The following is a 14,070-nucleotide window of genomic DNA, read 5'->3' as shown; positions in this document are numbered from 1 at the left end:
CCTTTAATCGTACCGACTGCTGTTTGCACGTTCACAGGCAGACGACTGGTCCAGATGGTTATTATAAAATCAGATGGAACGTCTGAACCAGCTAGACTTATCAAGTGACGTAGAAACTGAGACGGTTTCTGATCTCCGAGTTCTTCGTGCATGAGAAGTTGTCTTACACGCTTCTCCTGTGATATTGATAGTCGCTTGATCAGCTCTGTTTTGAGTTTCTCGTATTTATTTGAAGCTGGCGGTTTAGTTATGATGTCTCTCACCTCCTTGGCATATTGTGGTTCCAGGTTCGCTGACATATACGCAAACTTAGTATCGTCCACTGATATCCCTGAGAGCTTAAATTGCATCTCTATCTGGCTAAACCACATTTCTGGGTCCTCTGAGCAGAATGGCGGAATGCGCACCAACTCTGTAGATTTCTTGAGACATCTTTGGATCTTCTTTTTGGGCCATACCGGATAAATATTCAAACACGCTCACTACGTATGACTTGGACCACCGGTTAAAAATATTTTGCTTCTACCTTGTTGAACAAACATGTTATAGCCGAAAACGATAATGTATACGATAATTAATTTTACATATGATCCACTTATCTTCGGTTCTTCTTGCTGTCGAGGGTCACCACTGTAGATGCAGTTGTAGTAGTTCTGCTTCTAACTGTATTAGGTAGGCGCTGACACGAAGGATGGTTTACACAGTGAGTATTTGAATAGTTTATTGAAGATAGTAATATTCACAAACAAACTATGATAGGAGTGGTACGATAAAGAAATAACATATAGGAGTAGTAAAGGCACTGACACGAACGATGGGTAGCACAACAAATATCGATAAGTACTGCCCGCAGTTTCTTAAGATTCCGAAGTGTTGAACAACAATAATAGATGATTGCCTGAATTCATAGGTGACAGCGATTTTGTCATATTGTAAGGCGGTTGCCCAAGTAGTGGCGGGTACGTGAGTCGCCACAGTGCTAATATGTTCAACCCGGTAACTTGATCTATAAGCTTACGTCTATGCATGTCGACTAATATTTTATGATGCGTCAAAAAATCGGCACCCGAAATCGGTTGTTTGATGTCTGCTACAATAAAATCCTAACGGTACGGTCTACGAAGTTTAAAGTTCAGTACTAAAGTAAAGTACTAAAGTAAGTACAGTTACACCATAAGTTGAAATTTCAGTACCATTAGCTGCATATAACTTATAGTCTGAGGGTTTTAAATTTCTAAATAGCTTGTGTGTTACCCGTAAAACTGATACGTTCGCACCTGTCATCATTATCCTGCCCTTCTCCCAGTCACCTGGGGTCGGCGTAACATGTTTTCTCCTTCCATACTCTTCTATCATATGCCATTTCTTCGCTCACTCCCCTCTTACCCATATCGTCTTTCACACAATCGATCCATTTCTTCTTAGGTCTACCTCTTCCTCTATATCCTTCCACATTCATAGTTAACACTCTCTTACCAACCTCATTTTCATTTCGTCTCATCACATGTCCATACCATCCTAAACGCGCACTCCTCAGCTTCTCTGTCACAGGTGCCACTTTCAGACTTCTTCTAACATATTCATTCCGTATTCTATCAATTCTCGTTACTCCACACATCCATCGCAACATTCGCATCTCTGCTGCATGCAATCGCCTTTCATCCGCCACTTTAGTGGTCCAACAAGCTGATCCATACAAGACGGTAGGTCTTATTAAGGTCTTATATATCTTATATATACGAACGTATATATATATCTTATATATACGTTCGCACCTGTATTCACCAAAAATCGAAGTCCGGAATTGAAGTCCATTACTGATAAGCGGCTGCATGGGATGACGGTGCCGGCCTCCGCCGAAGGCTGCATCCCGCTGTCTAGTTTTCCGACTTCGAGTAGTTAGTGTTGCTCATCTGGCCGTCGCTCTGCTTCCGGTTGTCCATCTTGTCTTCTCTTTGTTTCCACGCGCAGGGTGAAACGCATCTACGTGCGGAGTCTGGCGACTGGCTCCAAGTCTGGAGTACGGGCCAAGAGCCCGTACTCCAGACTTGGAGCGGGAGAGCTGCCGAAAATGGTTTGCATCCTTAGGTAAGGAAGGTAAGGTAGGTATCCTTGATCGGGAACGCTCAATGTTGCTCAGTCTAGCATTGATTTTCGCTAGTTCGGCCGTTATGCTTGCTATACTGGTCTTGCTGGGTGCCTGCGTTCTCTCCGCTCGTGATGGTGATTTCTGAACTATTGTTGAAACGTGGCTGGCGCGTGTGACATCCGCAACATTGTCTGCAATCATCGCCAGGTTGTCGAAGTCTTTGGTCTCTGTTACTGTCAGCACGGCTCGAACAGTCGATGGAAGGTGTCCTTGCCATAACACTTAACGTGTCGTCCGGAATCTTGTCTCGGGCCAGGTCTCGCATGCAGTGTAGTAGCTGAGAGGGTTTTTGGTCTCCCAACTCCATCTCTCCTATCAGTTTTTCTATTTGCCTCGCTTTGGAGTCCTCGTATAGTGTTAGGAGGTTTACCTTTCAGCGCTTGAAATTTGTTGGCATCCGGTGGCTTGCTTATGAAGTCTGTGATCTGTATGATTACTTCTTTTGGTAGTTTTGAGACGACTAAGTCGAACTTGCTTTCATCCCCCATCTTCTGAGGTGCTAGTATGGCTTCTACCCTGATGAACCAAGCGCGAGGTTGGTCTGTCCAAAATTCAGGGATGCGGGATGATAGGGACATCGCCATGACTTCTGATGGCGGCATCGGTGGAGCGTGGGAAGTCGGTGTAGTCATTCTAACTTATGCACGAAGTTGACACTCACGAATTCTTGAGTCTTCAGTCAGGGTCACCAGCTTAGGATGAGGTTACTAACTCACAACTTATATATTTACGGAAAATACAATAGGTACATACAGTTTTATTATAGCTATCTAAGTGGAACTGTGTTCGCTGTATGACCGTTACAACTGGACTGTCGTCCCAATATATTTTTCCCACAAGCATGGAATGGTTAAGATGACACCTTGCATTACGTAGCCAGGTAACACGCCACGTACGTTATTAAGCATGTGTGTGTGAGCCTACAAGCAGCTTTCTCGATATATATTTAATAATTCCCTCACTAGCCCTTTTCAATCTGGGCTTAGACCAGGCCACAGTATCATTTCCGCGCTTCTGAAAGTGACAAGTGATATCAGGGTGGGTTTGGAAAAATCCAAAATCACTATACTAGTTTTGGTTGATTTCTCAAACGCGTTTAACACCGTTTGTCCGATATCCTTCTTTCCATCCTCTCCCATCTCAACGTCTCAAAAGGGGCGTTGGATTGGTTCTCTTCCTGGATGGGTTAAGGGGCGTCAGCAATCTGTTCGTAATGACTAATTCTCATCAAACTGGTGTAATCTTGAATCTGGGGTCCCACAAGGCGGTGTCCTCTCTGCTCTCTTGTTTTCAATTTTTATAAATTTTCTCACCCCTGAGCTACGGTGTGCATTTCATCTTTACGCCGATGATCTACAACTGAATGCACAAACCGATGTTGATCACGTATCGGACATTATTACCAAATTAAACCATGATTTAAAATCAATCAAAAATTGGTCCGATAGGTTTGGTCTGGCGGTGAATCCTACCAAATGCTAAGCGATAATTGTTGATAGCCATCGAAATATGAGTAAAATCAGTAATTGTTGTTTTCAATGATATAATCATCCCCTTTAGCCAAGACGTCAAAAATCTTGAACTACACATTGACACTACACTTGTATGTATTGTAGTCCTAGGGTACCCCGCTGGTACATAGGGCCCTCACAAGTTGTCTCCCCTTTACTCTGTCTTGCGCTTGCTCTTTGACATCACTCCAGGTCACGTTGACAGTCCTCATCTCACTCTCTACGGTGCGTCGCCAAGTGTGTACAGGGCGACCAGGTCTTCTCCTGCCAAGCGGTTGCCACTCAAACGCGATTGATGCTGCGTTGACTCCGCTGCACCGTAGAGTGTGTCCTATCCAACGCCATTTCCGATGAGCAATGTCTTGCGTGATGGGATTTTGGTCGCATTTAGTCCAAAGGTCTTTATTAGAGATAGTGACTGGCCAGAATATGCAGAGTATCGACCTCAAGCACTTATTTACAAATACCTGCAGTCGGTTCGTGAGTGTCTTGGTCACTCTCCAGGTCTCACATCCGAACAGGAGAACACTCTTGACAATGGAGTCGAACAGGGTCAGCTTGATCCGACGAGTCATGACACTTGACTCCCAGACTGGTTTCAACTGCGCGAAAGCACCCCTGGCTTTCCTAATTCGTATCTCTATATCTTCGTCCGAACCACCCTGATTTGATATGGAACTCCCCAGATATGTAAACTTCTGTGCTGACTTCAACACACAGTCTTGGAGCTTTAGGGGAGTAGTGTTTTTTGACATTACTCGCATGTCGACAGTTTTGTTGGTATTGATACGCAAGCCTCTTTTCTCCGCAGATATACGGAGGTCTTCAAGTTTTGCTTGCATTTGATCCAAAGTCGGCGTCATCAACACTATGTCATCTGCATAGTCAAGGTCTTCCAAGATATTTTCGCTCCATTCAATGCCCCGAGGTGTCGTCACCACTTCCCGCATTATGTCATCCAGTAACATAATGAATAGTAACGGAGACAGGAGACAGCCCTGCTTAACACCCGCTGTCATCTCAATAGGGGCTCCCAGGACTTGGTCATGCACGACTCTACATGTACTACCTCTGTATAAGGCCTGGATTATACCAATGATTTTATTTGGTATACCTCTTTGTTTTAAGCAGGCCCACATTTTGCTTCGCTGTACAGTGTCAAACGCTTTCTCAAAGTCTACAAACGTAAGAATCATTTCAGTCTGCCATTCAACACTTTGTTCTATGAGGATGCGAAGAGTGTTTGTATGGTCTGTGCATGATCGGCCCGGTAAGAAACCTGCTTGCTCCTCCCGAAGAGTTCCAGTGATCTTTTTGGACATCCGGTTTAGAAGTAATCTAGCCAAGACCTTTGCTGCGCAAGGAAGAAGTGTAATGCCACTCCAGTTGTCACAAGAAGACAAATCGCCCTTCTTCGGAACTTTCACGAGTAGTCCCTGCTTCCATTGAGACGGTATTTGCTCAGTCTCCCAAATCCTTACGATGAGCAGATATAGCAAGCTTGCAGATCTCGGTGCATCAGCCTTCAGCATTTCGGCATTGATATTGTCAATACCGGGGGCCTTACCTGGTTTCAGCTATTTAATTGCCTTTACTATTTCATTAAAGGTGGGCGGTGCAATAGGTATATCCAAAGGCAAGTCGGGTACTGATATTCCGTCTGTGGGTTGGGACTGACATTTGGACAGCAACTTAGTAAAGTGTTCCGTCCATCGCACGAGGTGCTCTTCCATGGTACATAGTAGCTGACCCGAGTAGTCTTTCAGTGGTTTTTTCCGTGGATGATGTTTTTTGTTTATTATCCGCTTGGTGACATCGTAAAGCTCTTTCATATCTTACCTCTTGGCTGCCAATTTTGCTCGGTCTGCTAGCTCATCGATTGCATTTCGCTGATCTCTCCTAGCCAGCTTTCTAATTACTAATCGCATGGATGAGTATTCCCGACGCAACATAGCATCTGAAGGGGAGCCTAAAATCTGAGTGTTCAAAAGTTGCCTCTTCTCAATGGCTGCCCAAAGCTCTGCTGACATCCAAGGTTCTTGCTTTGTATTGGTATACCCCAATACTTCCTTAGCAGCTTTATTATAAGCACCACGTATGCGGTCCCACGTCTCGTCCATCTGCTCATCCTCTATTTCCTTAAGCAGCTCGAAACTATTTTTGAGAGATAAGCTGAACTTCTCTCGGCAATTGCTATCTTCCAGTTTTCGGATATTAAATTTTCTAGCTGCTTTATCTGGCTTTCTGTGGGGAACTGCTATTTTAAGACGAACTTCCGCTACCACCAGATGGTGATCACTGTCAATGTCTGCGCCACGCTTATTTCGCACATCAAGAAGAGAAGAGCGCCATGTCTTACTGATAGCTACGTGATCGATTTGGTTCTTTGTCTTTCCGTCCGGTGATATCCAAGTAACTTTATGACATTCCTTATGCTTAAATAGGGTACCTCCAATAACTAGACCATGATCACCGAAAAGTTCTCCGTTTTCGTTAATAGTTCCGGTTGCCCCATATTGTCCCATGTAATATTCGCGGTCTACATTGTCATTTCCCATCTTCGCATTTATGTCGCCCATGAGAATCACGATATCTTGTTTCTTGATGCCTTTGAGTGTATGCCCCAGCTGTTCGTAGAATTGTGACTTTACATCGGTCGAAGCAGAGTTAGTGGGAGCGTAGCATTGTATCACCGTCACCTTCCGTACTCGTGTCGAAAATCTGGCGCATATTATTCGTTCCGAGACTGGCTTCCAAGAGAGTAAGCTACTTTTAGCGCTGCGGCTTAGCAGCAAACCCACGCAATACTCTCGGGTCGCATCCTCTTCCTTACCACTGTACAATAACGAGTATCCAAAATCACATTGCGTTTCTCCAAAACCGTTCCATCTCGTCTCACTCAATCCAAGAATGTGAATGTTGTATTCTTTCATGACTTTAGCCACTTGGGGTAGCCGTTCAAGTCGAGTCATGGTCCTTACATTCCAACACCCAATTCGTGTCCGTAATTTCGCGCCAAAAGTCGTTGTTAAAGGGTTCCGGTTATTACTTGCTTTGGGTTTCATAAACTATTTAAATTTAAGAACTTGCAGGTGTTTAGCCCACAGAGTCCCGATCACGGTGATGGGGCTGCCATCATTGTGTCCGTGCCCATAGAGCCAGACTTTCTGAACAAATGGTTCACGGCTCCTGGTAGCCTTACTGCGCGTGTTAGCTCACATTGGTTTTACGGTCAATACTCTCTGGACTAACCCTCCTCCTTTTGCATCCGGGCTTGGGACCGGCAATGGCGGAGTTTATATATGGCAAATAACATCCATTAGTCAAAAAGTCATCAGGTCCTTGCGATCTCTCTATCGGCAAAAAAATATGCTACCATCGAATGTAAAGGCCATGCTCGTGCAGACTTTAATTTTCCCTATGGTCGACTACGGTGATGGGTGCTACTATGACCTGAATGCAGATCTTCTCAACAAACTAGACCGCCTTCTCAATAATTGCATTCGATTCGTTTTTAATATTAGAAAATATGATCATGTGTCCGCGCATCGAACTCGTCGGAAATGGTTACCGATCCGTCAGCGTAGAGAGGAAAGAGCGCTGACTGCCTAATTTTCTCTTTAGGACTCTGCCTCCTCACCCTCTTACTTAAAATCGCATTTTAGAAACTTGAACGCAAGCCATGAGAGAAGTCTACGTTCCTCACATAATCGTCTCTTACAATGTCCTATCCATCGCTCAGATTTTTTACATTCTTCTTTTATTGTACAGTCCATAATATTATGGAATTCGCTTCCCAAAAAAATCAGGATGACCAGCAATCGCTTTACTTTTAAACTCAAAGTTCGCGAATACATCCACAAAAAACTGGAAGAATCATCTCCAAACTAATTTATTTTATTTTTCAATTATTATTATTATTATTTTTTTAGCCATTCTTAATTATAATACTAAATTGTGTATTTTCATGTGTATTTATATATTATTGCTTTACATGTATATTATAGTGTGTGTAATTATGTGTATGTATGTATTTTATTATTTTATACATACGTATATTAAATTGTAGTATATTTACTGTTCACCATCTACAGTGACGCAGCATTGCATGTCGTCATGCAGGAGTCTAAGAAGCGCCACAAAATTTTCCGTGCATCCGAGTTTCCGTAACACCAGCCACAAGGCTTCGCGAGGCACGCTGTCAAAAGCCTTCTCCAGGTCAACAAAACAGAGGTACAGCTGACGACCCTGTTCTCTGCTCTTTTCTTGTAGTTGACGCACAGAGAAGATCGCTTCGCATGTGCCTCGATCCGATCGGAAGTCAAACTGAGTTTCGGGCAGGATCTTTTCAGATAAGTCCTTTAGGCGGTTTAAGAGTACCCTAGCAAAGACCTTTCCCGGGGCCGATAGGAGCGAAATACCGCGGTAGGAGTCGCAGTCAGATCGGTCGCCCCTGTTCTTATAGAGAGCAGTTATGCGCGATACTTTAAAGCTATCCGGAACGCGCTCTTCCTCCCACATACGAACAAACAGTTCCCAAACCAACGTGTGCAAATCCTCTCCACCGTACTTGATCACCTCTCCTGGCAAAAGGTCAGCGCCAGCTGCCCTTTTATTTTTTTCTGTCTGATGGCAGTAACAACCTCGTCACGCAATAGGGGCTCGTCCAGCTCAAGGGCAAGAGGGAGTTGAGGCATTAAAGCGATGCTTTGCAGATCTGCTGATCGATCCACATTCAGCAGGGCATTGAAGTGCTCTGCCCAGCGCCTTAGTACATCCTCCTTGCATGTTAAGAGGTGCCTACTATCTAGAGCCCTTAAAGGAACCTTTGCATGCATGTACCCATCAGCTTGCGCACCTCGCTATAAAACTCACCGAGCTGGTTTGTGTCAGTGAGCCATTGCATATGAATAGCTTTGTCCTGCAACCACTTGTCTTTTATTTATCGAGATAGCTTGCGCAATTCGAGGTCACTAGCTTTGACCGCCGCAACGCTTCCTTTACGCCTTCTGTGCTGTCGCAAGAGATCACGGTGTTTGTCGAGTGCCGCCCGCAAAACTTCATCATTTCCATCAAACCAGTCTTCATTACGACGGCATTTCCTACCCAGTGCAATTGAAGCGGTATCCATGATATGAGATGATAAAGCTCCCCAGTCAGCATCAACATCACCTGTCTCATTAACTGGCAACAGCTTCTTAGACAAAACTTCAGCATAGTTCTTCCTCACCTCAGGATCTCTTAGCTTGTCTATGTCCAAAGACGCAAGCTTTTTCATAGGAGATCTACGCGGGCGGCGGAGGCGGAGTCGTAGCTTAGTGACAATAAGTCGGTGGTCAGACCAGCAGTGTGCACCACGCATAACACGGGTGATCTGCACTTGGCTGAAATCTCTTTGCCTTACGATAGCATAGTCGATCAAATGCCAGTGCTTGGATCTTGGTTGCATCCATGTTGTCTTGTACTTAGCGGCAAGTCTAAACATAGTGTTCGTAATTGCTAGACCGTATTGAGCACAAAGACTGAGCAGCAACTGACCATTGCTGTTAATGTTGCCGACTCCGTGTCTACCCAGAACTCCAGGCCAAGCCTCATAGTCCCGACCGACCCTGGCATTGAAGTCGCCCAGCAATAGTACCTGCTCTCTGGCGTTTATGCTGTCAAGGCAAAGAGTCACTTCCCCATAGAATTTGTCCTTAATGTCATCAGACTTGTCAAGCGTTGGAGGATATACACTGATGACATTAAGGTAATTGTCTTTATCCAGGTGAACTCGCAGTGTGGTAATGCGGTCCGAGATATGTACAGGGTACTCCTCTAATCGCTTTACTAAGTGATTCTTGATGGCAAATCCTACACCTGAATGTCGCGTTTCAGAGGCAGCGGTACCTTTCCAGAAGAAAATATAACCAGCACCTACTTCCACCAGCTCTCCTTCATCGGCAAGATGTGTTTCGCTGAGAGCAGCCACATCTACGTGGTAGCGATGAAGTTCCCGAGCTACTATGGCGGTCTTGCGTTCAGGGCAGGCGTTGCCATCTCGATGAAGAAGCGTTCTCACGTTCCACGCCCCAAATGTCATGATAGATGTTTTTATAATATTTCTTTTGCAACGTCGACCACGATTTGACTGATGCAGTGGCAGCCGCGGTTACTACCACTTATCAAATGGGACGAGCAATTTTTAGGGCACCTTTTCTAGCCCCCTCCCCGGCTGAGCGGGGGAAAGCAGTGCCTCCCTAAACAGGGCTGCTTTGTCATCTCGGGTGCTGCCGAACCCACGCTGTCGCCCCAAACTCGCAGCGCAAGAACGACCACGGTGTGTACTCACACCCCCGAGACCGCCTGTGTGCAGGTATCGGACAAAGTGTAGCTTACATCAGGCTAGACCTCTCTACTGCTACCCCCCCCCCCCTTAAGGGTTATAAAATTAATGGAGGGTAATTACAAGTTCTGCGATGAAACAATATATTACAAATTTATACGTCACTTTTTGTGTAGAATACGGAGATTCGGAAGATAGGATCCTGGATTGATGTTATACCAGTTCCCTCGCGTCAGTCAGTATAGTACTCAGATCTTGAGACAATTCCGGGACGTTACGTACCACGGAGCGTATTCCAACATATAAAGTCACGAATTACGGGACTATTAGAACCCTATAAAGCATGAATTATACAAAAGAAGTTCATGACACATTACAGAACAAACATATTATGTATAATCAAACACTTACCGATAAATTACATCGGGCACAATTTAAAGACTTGAATGTGTTGTTTCGTTTTTGGCTGTGGAAAACTGTTTTCTAGTCTGACTCACTTAAATTCGATCTCACTTTCTCATGCCACCGAACTTTTCTAATACACACGTTTTTGAGATAACCAGTCGATATGCATCGATTTTCAATAACTTGATCATAGAAATGCACGGTCGATCTTATCTCACCTATTTGCAACTTCTACTTCGTTTATAATTCTCGGATCGCACGAAATCACTAGATCGATTGTATAGACTAAATGATGCTGATACAAAGATGCATTGTTGCTAAACTTTATTAGTTCGCGGTCATACAGACAAGGAAATCAATTGATAAACATGTTATTAAACTATTTTACTGCGTGCAGGGTAGTAGATACTTACATACATTGTCATTCTTACAATAAGCATTAAAAAAAAACGTATTTTCGTTTTTGGAGACTCGCCCCAGAGAGTTCTCCACTTCAGACACAAGTTTTGATCGTCTCTTCTGCACCACGCTCCGAGAGAGACTCTGATGGCCGATATATCGCGCATCCCCCGTGCTGTCATCCGCATAGCAATGCATGCCATCAATAGACAGCATGTCATTGATATACAGGATGAAAAGCGTGGGGGAGAGCACCGAACCTTGTGGAACGCCAGCGTTAATGGTCATGGTATCAGAGCAATCGCCGTCTACAACGACCGTGATGCTCCGTCCATCCAAAAAGCTAGCGATCCACTTGCAGAGACCCTTGGGGATTCCGTAAGATGGTAGCTTCGACAGAAGTGCCCTATGCCAGATCCTGTCGAAGGCCTTCGCGATATCAAGGCTCACAGCAAGAGCCTCGCCCTTGCTCTCCAAGGCTTCAGCCCACCTGTGAGTAAGGTATACGAGAAGATCGCCAGCTGAGCGACCATGACGGAAACCGTACTGTCGGTCACTGATCAGCTGGCGATCTTCAAGATACTTCAGGAGTTGTATATTTATTATTCGCTCCATCACCTTGGAAAGCAAGGAAGTTATCGCGATAGGCCTATAGCTCGATGGGTCCGACCGGTCACCCTTCTTGGGGATAGGGTGGACGTGGGCGGTCTTCCATGAAGACGGAACCCTGTTAGCGCAATAAGAGAGGCGATACAGACGCGTTAGCGCAGGCGTCAGCTCAGGGGCGCACGTTTTCAGAACCACTGCGGGGATGCCGTCTGGCCCACTCGACTTATGGACGTCCAGGAGTTGGAGTTCCCGCCTGACTGCACACTGTGTAAAGCAGATCTCCGGCAGGGAACTATCACACCCCCGAGGGACCTGGGCGGGCCCCCCGGCGCGCACTCTGCGTGGCCGGGGGCTCCGTCTGTGGGGGAGTTTTGCTGGACTTCCACCGGGCGCGTCCGTAGGTGGCGGATAACGGGATCCTCTGGGAACAGTCCCACTCCCAGGGGTATCGTCCGATCTTTTTCGTTGCAAGGATTCTTAGGTGTTAGGGAGGTAGGTTAGGTGTAGGTGTAGGGTAGCCTAGTTAGGCTTTGCAACGAAAGAGATCGGATGACGCGGACCAAAACCAGCAGGGGGAGTTGCGGGCTCTCCACGCCCTTCACTCGCTGAAGGGTGTTCCTCCTGGAGACGCTCGGGCTCCCTCTCTTTTCCCCCTTCTTCCCTTTTTTTTTTGTTTTTCTTCGGGTTACGTCCGACCCGTTTCGGACGTAACCCATGGGTGATGGTGGGCCACTTTTGGCCTGCCTTTCGATGGAGAAGTGAGCCGGCGTTGCTTACGCATCTTCCGGCCGCTGGTCGCCATGTCCCCGGCTTCGGCTACAGGGGCACGCCCTCCAGAGGGGGGTACCGGTATACCGGCGTGGCTTCGTCGTTGTTGCTCTTTTGAGCGTCGGGCGGTGGTCTGTCGTGTTGCTCGTTGCACTCGGCGGGCCGCCGGCCAACCCGTAATCCTCACCGCGTGGGGGACGGGGGCCGCTGCCGCGAGGCACGGGGCCGCGAGGACGTAAACCTCTTTAAAAAATGCCCCAATCCTAAGCTCTGGTGCCCGGCGATGGGATGAATGGCTGGAGGGAGTCCAGTCCCAAGGGTACCAACCAGACCCCAGGGGACCGACCCCTGGTTAATAAAAAAGGAAAAATGAAACAATGACATCTGTGAGAAAAGTAATACCCCAGGAGGGTACCTCCCGCTCCGCGGGGGGAGAATCCCTCCGTGCGGTCGAGCGATCGGCCGCACGCTGCCCCACCGTTTCTGGGGGGGGCACACACTGTCACGCAGAAGGGGGCGACAGCACGGGTCGCGTAAGGGACAGGGTCCCCACCGTGCGCCTCGAGCGCTGCGAGAGCCTTATCTCGCTCTACTCGGCGCGGAGCTCCGCGAGGGGCGACGCGTCCAGTGGGCGGGAGACACCGGCGCTGTTCACCGACACGCGACAGCGGACTCGGCGGAAGCGGAAGTCGGCCCGACAGCCGGCATCCTCTGCTCCGTCTGACTCGTCCGAGGGTGAGCCTGCCAGCGCCAAATATATGGCGTTGGCGGAAGGGCCGGCGACTGCTGCGGCGTCGCCCGCCACCGGCTTCGAAAAAAGTTCCTCTTGCGGACTGGACGCTGCCTCCTCGGCGCAGTCCAGGGCCGCCTGCCGTGAGGCCCGGGAAAAATTTGAGATTGGAGTGGTTCAGCGCCTAGAGCGCTCCCTAGCGGAGGTGGGTCCCTCTGACCCCCTCCGAGCTTTCGAGGTGGTCGGAAAATTAGTTTCCGCAGTCGTGGCAACATCCGGCGGTGGACTCAAGGGTGACTGCGTGCGGGCCTTAAAATCCGGAGCGGCCACCCTAGAAGAACGTCTGAGGGAAGTGGTAGACCGCACCACAACGACGGAGACGGCGGGCTTGCGGCAGGAAGTGGCCCTGCAGCACGCCCGCCTCGAGCAACTCTCGAACGAGAATGGCAAACTTCGGGCGGAGAATGGGCAGCTGCGAGTGGACATGGCCGAGTTGAGGACCATGGTTGCCGACCTCATCGAGCGGCAACGCAGCTCGGCCCCTGCCCCTCCTCCGCCCGAAGCGGAAGGCCTCAGTGAGGTGGACGAGTTGAGGCGGCAGCTCCTCATACAGGAGGCGCGCAGCTCCAAAGTGGAGCGCGCGAGACCGCCCCTCGCTCACGAGGCTAACGGAAGTACGCCTGTGCCGGCACCCCGCAGGAGTGTGCAGCCCGCTGTAAAAGCATACAGCGGGAAGAAGAAGGCTACACCCGCGCGAGCTCCCGCTGCGGCTGCACCTAAACCCGCGGCTGTAGGGGCGCCGGCACCCACGGCCCCTGCATCAAAACCGGTGTCCGCTCCTGCCCCGTCCAAGCCTGCGAAGGCGGGGCCTGGCAGGAGCCGAAACAAAAAGAAGGGGCGGACCAACGCCGCCAAACCGGCACCGACCCCCCAGCCCCGCCCACTGCCCCCAGCCCCGGCCAACATGGACGAGGCCTGGACGACGGTGGTGCGGCGCGGGCCCAAAAAGGTTGCGGCGCCTGTCGTGCCGCGCCCCAAGCCCGCCCCTACGGCCGCCGCTCCCCGTCAAGAGGGTCGAGCGGAGCCTAGGGGCCGAACTGGACGAAGGAGGCCGCGCGCCCCGCGGTCGGCTGCAGTAGTCGTGGAGCTGCTGCCGGCCGCCAAAGAACGGGGC

General features: G+C 48.5%; 2 protein-coding genes across 2 annotated transcripts; both read right to left on the bottom strand.

The window, feature by feature from the left end:
• Positions 1 to 5,495: 5,495 nt before the first annotated feature.
• Positions 5,496 to 6,632, bottom strand: LOC134201738 (craniofacial development protein 2-like). Its single transcript, XM_062676985.1, has one exon. It carries the CDS (start codon positions 6,630 to 6,632, stop codon positions 5,496 to 5,498), a length of 1,137 nt encoding a protein of 378 aa, XP_062532969.1.
• Positions 6,633 to 8,602: 1,970 nt separating this feature from the next.
• Positions 8,603 to 9,742, bottom strand: LOC134201737 (craniofacial development protein 2-like). Its single transcript, XM_062676984.1, has one exon. It carries the CDS (start codon positions 9,740 to 9,742, stop codon positions 8,603 to 8,605), a length of 1,140 nt encoding a protein of 379 aa, XP_062532968.1.
• Positions 9,743 to 14,070: the final 4,328 nt, after the last annotated feature.

Source organism: Bombyx mori, chromosome W, assembly GCF_030269925.1.
Source record: "Bombyx mori chromosome W, ASM3026992v2".
NCBI lineage: Eukaryota > Metazoa > Arthropoda > Insecta > Lepidoptera > Bombycidae > Bombyx > Bombyx mori.
This window is presented reverse-complemented; position numbering and strand designations above follow the sequence as displayed.